We start from the raw sequence: 7,007 nt of genomic DNA, 5'->3' as shown, positions 1-7,007 counted from the left end.
TCAGGTGATCACCGGTACGCGACGGTATTTACGGTAGTTGCGGTGTGATAGCGACACGATAGGGCCGTCGCAACACACTTCGACAATAATGGGACAAAAAAAAACACGAAAAACTTACGTCAAAAAAACTTTGCACACTACACGCTACTTGGTGCGCTACCGCATCTCCAGAGCTTGACTATATTTGCAAAAATTCTAATTAACCCTTGTGTGCGCACCCGGTTACCCGGGTGCCCACCACTGCTGATTTTTGCATGTAAGTGGGTTAAAAATGAAAATTTTGCTTTGTACGCCCGGATCGTCGTTATTTAACTCATTTTTAAGCAAATGGTGCATTTGGAGATTTTTAAGAAGTTTTTTAAGCACAAATAATCTAGTTTAAAGTATACATATGCCGCGGACGCACCCGGTTACCCCGGTACCCACCATAGAAAAATTCAATTTTGAGTGAACTATTAGCTTTTTTTATTAATTTATTTGATTTATGCGCGTGAAATGAGTTGCGTAATAATAGAATACATGAAAATTTATGTAAAAAACAAAAAAAAAACATTTATTTATTGCATTCTATGCACTTGGCAAAAGTTATCGCATGTTCATCGCAAATAGGCCTATCACATTCGGAGCAGGCCTTTCGTGTTTTCCTTCTCCTCTTAATTGTTNGTTTGTAACAAATATGACAGGAACCGATAACTTTCTTCCTTCCTGATGCATCTCGTTGAACTGACGGACCTGGATCGGCCTCCACTGGATTTACTGGCCGACCGATTACACTCTCAATAGCGATCTTGGTGCTATGGTTTCTCATTATTTGCACGTTATTATATCGATCCTCAATCATTGGCGTTGCAAGTTCTTCGCTCAATTGGCGTAAAAATAACCGTCGCTGGTTGGTTTTTTTNGGCAGCATCTTATTATTTTCATAATAAATGAGGTAGGCAGCGAGTGAGGCAACGTCTAATATGTTGAAAAACATAACTACCGGCCATCTNAAAGTGCGACGTTGTGTAGTGTATCTACTAATCATTTGGTCCATCGTGTCGACGCCAGCTTTATATTTATTGTAATATGTGATAATATGGGGCTTCTTCTTAGCATCATCGCTCACAGCCATGTCGGAATGCATCGTTGATATTAGAATAACTGCTTTATTCTTCTNCGGTACGTAGGAACACAGCGTTACTTTTTCGTGGAATCCAAACATAGTAGAGNATANTTCTCTCGATTTATTTGGAGCCATCNCACTTGGAATGTAAGGTTTATTTTTCTTCAAAGTGCCAACTAAAGTTAACTTCCATGAAAGTAAATGTTTGGCAAGTGGTAAGGTTGTAAAATAATTATCCGTGGTAATATTTCTACCACTGCCTCGGTACGCGGCTACATGTTCTTTTACTATTCTTTCTCCTTGATGTTTTTCTCGAACATTACCTGTTTTGCCTGTGTAAATGATGCNGTGCAAGGGATAGGCATTTTCAGCGTCGCAAGCCCACCAAATCTTGATTCCATATTTGGCCGGTTTTGAAGGTATGTACTGCGTAAACCTTGTGCGACCGCGAAAAGGATAAAGTTGTTCATCGATCGTTAAATTCTCCGTCGGCTTGTACATCATAGATAAATTTGCGTTGAGCATTGTCCAGAGATCACGGATCGGAGCTGCTTTGTCTTCTTTTGCGCGTTGCTGGCGTGTATTGGCGTCGTCAAATCTAATAAACCGCATGATGTTTCGAAACCTATTGAGCCCCATTGTCGCTCGATAGAGTGGATATGAATTTGAATGCCACATAACACTTGTATGATCGATGTTAGAATTATTAACACCAGAGCAAATCAAAATGGCCATGAATGAGTACATTTCTTGTACAGTAACATGCTTCCATTCTNGCTTCGAATCTGGATGCGCTGCATTGAATGCTGCGTAGACTGACAAAGCCTTTTTATTTGTATGTCGAACGATAATATCTACCATTTCTACTGTGAATATTTTCTTGAAAGTGTCGCTTATTGAAAGTGTTGCGGTACTTCGATGAGGACCACTTTGCTGACGCACTACATTATGAGATGCAGTTTGATGTTTATGAAGCGGCGTTTTATTCCATACCGTTTTATCTTTCGCTATGTAAGCGCAGAGTGTTTCCCCTATTGCTGCTTGATCCTCTCTCTCACTTTCACTTTCTCCTTCCTCTTCCTCTTCTTCGTAATCTAAGCATATTAGACCAAACTAAATATTAGTTATGATTTTTTATTTCGCGCGGCAACAATTTATAACAATTTTATATACCTTCTTCGGAAGGTGCATCAATTTCTTGAGCAACTGCTATTTCTTGATTATCTACACCAGATTCATCGCTATCAAGAGCCTCACGCTCAGGCAAAATTTCATTTGGTAACCAGTCGCCATCGCTGTCAGACGCGACTTCGTCTGACTCGTCATCATCGTCTCCTAATATCGCGTTCAAATAAGCTTCTTTTTCCGTTTGATTCAATCTAAGATAAAATTCATGCATTATTCATTTTTTNAATAAAATAACAGAAAGAAATTAGAATTTTTAAATAAAGCACTGAAAAAAAACCATTGATGTACATTTTTTTTACCTTGCAAATTCAGTCCTCGATAATTCCTCCATGCCTCTACAGTATATTGCGTAGGCTCTAGCCAAACGTTTCCGTTAACTGTAACACGTCTGTGCATGCGAAGAACACGATTCGCACTGACTCACATCTATTCAGACCCTTCTTTAGATGTAAGGAGGGGAAACAGCTGGCTGCCTGGCAGCCTTAGTAACCGCGCGCTACCTGCGTCGACCTCGAAAATCCTGTCTTNTCTTACCTTTGTACGAGCTACAGCANGCCAAATTANTTACAAATGCTTCGACCTTCCATTTTTTATGTTTATTTACTGAGGTAAATGCTAAGGAAACCATTTCAATGGTATAAATATTGAAAAAATTGAAAAAATGAGAGGTGGGCACCGGGGTACCCCGGGTGCGTCCGAACGTTGGTAAAGTTGGGTGCGTACACAAGGGTTAAGCATGCAAGAATCCTACGAATAGCTGCCACGAAACTCCATGAGGCCCGATTCTAGCCGCTGCCGAAAATTCTAAAAGAAGGCGAAGGACGTGTCCTTGCCACAAGTACACAAACTGCGAGAATCGGCGGCTAGTCTCGGCACGATGCTTCGGCAACTCGGATTCGTAATTTACAGAATCAAAACGGGCACCTCACCGTCATTTGTTGTCCTCCGCCATCCGCTCGTCTCTATCGTTTTCGACTGCATCCCAGGGACTCGACAGCTCAGACTTTGGCACCGTCTCGGCTCGAATACAACACCTATGCACGAGAAACTAAGTTATGCGACACGACAATTAATCAAACGCACGGGAGCCCGCAAACGCGTGTACGTTCGGTACAGCTGATTGCGACAAAGAAAGCGAGGATTTTGCTCAATAAGCGGTCAATACGCCGAATAGCGCTGAGGTGGCGTGTGGTAGGTCGCGTCGACCAATCGGGTCATGGGGTTACACCGCGCGGCTCGCTCTAGGCGGCAGGATCAACGGGCCGCGAAATTCGATCGCTCGCAGGATCTTGTGCGTCAACATGCAGCGGTGCAAGCAAAAATACAGCGAGACGGGATATCATCTCATAGCAAGCTGCAGCGAGGCAAGTAGCTCAATAAACAAAGCGATGCAGCCGCAGGATAGTAGTAGCGCTGAAGTTGTCAGCGGAGAGCGATTCGTTGATGGTCCGTTCCGCTGTTCTCCTCATTCTGCTCGGCCGTATCGTCGACTGGCGCTGCGCTGGAAGACCGCGTGGCTGTCCTGGCGAGGCATCTTACATAAAGTGCCATTCCTCACCCCCTGTGACATTAACATGACCCACACAGTGCGCCTCCGGTTTTGCTCCTCTCTCTCTCTCTCTCTCTCTCTCTCTCTCTCTCTCTCTCTCTCTCTTTTTTTATGAGGGAAAATGCGTTCGCGTAATTTCAGTAATTATGCAAGAGAGCGCNCTCTCTCTCTCTCTCTCTCTCTCTCTCTCTCTCTCTCTCTCTCTCTCTCTTTTTTTATGAGGGAAAATGCGTTATGCACCCCCGCCCTGTGGGGATTTGGGCGGGGAGTGTGGGACTCGCACCCACTAAAACCCCTCAATGGCCTCCACCGGACATAGTGGGGGAGCCTGTGGCAGCCAGTAGGCTATTACATCTCCAGGCCTCCCCGAGTCCAAGACTTGTCCCCAAAGGACAACGCCCCCTATCACCGTTGCCTTTGGGGTTGCGGCAGGAGGAGGGGGCCATAGCCCTCCTCAAGCCGCCTCTCCCTGAGGACTTATGCAATGGCGTGGCAAGTTCCCCAACTTGCCACACCAAGTCCCCGCCCCCCGTAATCAAAGTCAGGAGGGGTCGATACATGTTATACGCACTCCTTACCCGCGACCAAGCAGCCCCATGACTGGGGCTGGGTCCAGGGGTCACGCCCGAGTCGTGACCCTCCCACCCCGAGCACGGATACTGCCTCCAAGTCGAGCTTAATTGCCCGACTTGGAGGACTTAGGTCCCGGCTTTTCTCTTCTCGGTGAAGGGGAAACTGACTAGCCTCCCTTCTGCCGCTTGGGGGAGGGCTCCTTAGTGGAGCCTCCCCCTGAACTCGGCGCTTTTGGCGCCGCACCTGTTTGTGTCCGGGGGCCAGCAACCTTACGGTCTCTGGTCCCGGACGCTTTCCTTTTGGGGAGAGGGGGAGGCATCGCGCCGTCCCCACTCCCCGTTTCCCCGGTCTCCGGCTGTTCCCGGAGATCGGTAGGTTCCTCGCTTGGGGCGGAGGCTTCAGTGGCCTACCCCCTTTTTCCCGCGGCGGGCTTTGTGCCTTCAAAGGGGGCCGACGCGGGAGGGACGTCCTCCCGCCCTTCGCCCTCCTCCGGCCACAGCCGGGCCAGGCTCTCCACCGGAGAAAGGAGGTAAACCCCCTCTCCGTCCTCCTCCCAGCCGGAAGAGTCTCCGCCGGACCCGGCACTGCGGTCCCGCCACTTCTTCCTCTTCTTCGGGGAGGTGTCAGGCACCGCCACCTCCCCGCTCTCCTTGCCACCGGGTGACAGCGTAGGCGCCGGAACTCCGGCGCCCCGCCTGGTGGCTACTTTTTTCACCGGCATGGGGGCGCAGCTTGCGCCGCCCATCCGGTGGTTTGCTGGCTGCCCCCGGCTTGCACACAGCGTGCATTTGAGGGCAGCCCTACAGGAGATGGCGAGGTGGCCACCCTCCCCGCATCTGTAGCACGCCGTGCTCCGATCTACACCGGAGCACCTGCGTGCTACGTGCCCGTACTCGAGGCACCGGTAGCACTGCATACGCTGTGCCGCCAGTGCCTCGACGGGGAGGCTGAACCACCCCACCTCTACCCGTTTCGCCCGTACTACCCGCCGGGCCGCCCTCAAGGGCATACGGGCCCATAAGGTCCCGTACTCGACGGGAGAGGAGCGAACCAGCCCAGTTTGAACTTCACTGGGCTGGCATCCACCTGCCGCCGCTAATGCGGCGGCAATGTCCTCCGCAGAGAGGGGGGACACCACGTCCCGCACTCGGATTTCCGCGTGCTTTGTGGGACGGGTGAACTTCACCCCCTCCACTCCCTCCAGCGCTTTGGACGCCCTCTCGACGAGGGCGTCGGCCATCTCGGCTCCTCCAGGCCCGGGTACCTGGAGGAGCATGCCGCCATTGGCCGCCCTCTTTATCCGGAGGCCGGAAATTCCGACCTCCTTCAAATTAACGGCGGCCGCCGCCTTCTTCATTACCTCGCTATAACTGCCGCCTTCCCCCACGGTAAGGAGGACGGCAGCCCCAGTGGGGAGCCTGCCGAGTTTCGCCCTCTCCGCTGCCCCGGTGCGTTGACTTGCGCCAGCGGGAGGGCGCCGTTTTTTCTCAGGAGGGGGAGGCTCTTTCCCCCTCCTTCGCGCCTTGCGCCCCACAACCGTCGCCCAGGTGGTCGGGGCGGGTACGGCTGCAGGCGCGCTTGAGGACTGAGGGGCGAGCTCTCTCCTAATTAGAGAGAGGATTTGCCCCTCCATCGCGTCCCCGATCTTGTCCGCCAAAAAGCGGACACATCTATCCTACGGGAGATTTAGAGGGGGATCTTCCCTGAAGGGCTCATTCGCCCCCTCCCTCTGTTTGGACCCCCCGAGAGTCCATTCTTGGCGGCGGGGTCGTCGCCGCGGTCGCCTTCGAGGGAAGCGCAGGTCCATCGACCTGCGTCCCGCAATCCGCGACCTCCTTCCTCGACGCGCCTACGAGGGAAAAACTCTTCTTGTAGGCCGCGTCGAGCATCTCCCGTACTTTTTTATACCGGGAGGACATAATCCTTCCGGCCTCCTTGCTGAGTCGGAGCTTTTCTTCCAGCGTCCTGACGCGCTCATCTACGAGCGCGCCAGGCCCGGACAGCCCCGACTCTGCCGCCTCTATCGGCACATAGGCGAGGGCAACAATGCCCTCGCCCAGTCCCTTTATAGTGGCCGCCACCTCCTTTAGGATCTTGACGTAGCGGCCGGCAAGATTTTTGGAAGTGGTGGCCACCTGCATCACGGCCTCCGCAGCTGTGTGCGGTTTTTGCACCATTTCAGCCGCGGAGGCAATCGGGCACGTGAGTCTGGAGGACGGCAGCCGGGTGGTGTCGCGCCAGCACTCGTCTTCCAGCTCAAGGACCGCCGCCGCCCGCCTCGCATCCGAGGCACGCTTCTCGGCTGCGACTATACCGAGAAACTCGGCGGCAGTCGACGATCTTCCCATGCCCCCACTCGTGCTGAGGGCCGGCGTGGAGGCGTCCTCCTCTACTTCCATGTCCGAGCCCCCAGATGGAGGTGGGGACCCGAACAAGCCAGCGTATGTTGGGGAGCGAGAACGCTCCCCCGCCGGCTTCTTCGTTTTCTCTCCCCCAGAAGAGGCGCCAACGGCGCTACCCTTCGTGAGAGAGACCGACGCCCCAAACATACGTCGCGCACCTAGCGCGAGTACGTCGGAACGTTTCTTCGCA

The 7,007-nt window shown here is 52.1% G+C and overlaps 1 protein-coding gene across 1 annotated transcript; it reads right to left on the bottom strand.

The window, feature by feature from the left end:
• Positions 1–732: 732 nt before the first annotated feature.
• Positions 733–2,624, bottom strand: LOC109862931 (piggyBac transposable element-derived protein 4-like; the record flags this gene model as incomplete). The annotated part of the gene is made up of 3 exons (XM_020443101.1): positions 2,593–2,624; positions 2,279–2,484; positions 733–2,199 (listed from the first exon to the last, which is right to left on the bottom strand). Coding segments are annotated over exons 1-3 (1,705 nt in total), but the record flags the coding sequence as incomplete, so codon positions are not given.
• Positions 2,625–7,007: the final 4,383 nt, after the last annotated feature.

The sequence above is a fragment of the Pseudomyrmex gracilis genome, unplaced genomic scaffold (assembly GCF_002006095.1).
Source record: "Pseudomyrmex gracilis isolate BER0280 unplaced genomic scaffold, ASM200609v1 scaffold_2680, whole genome shotgun sequence".
NCBI classification, from domain to species: Eukaryota; Metazoa; Arthropoda; class Insecta; order Hymenoptera; family Formicidae; genus Pseudomyrmex; species Pseudomyrmex gracilis.
The sequence above is the reverse complement of the archived record's forward strand: the minus strand, read 5'-3'. Positions and strand labels throughout refer to the sequence as shown.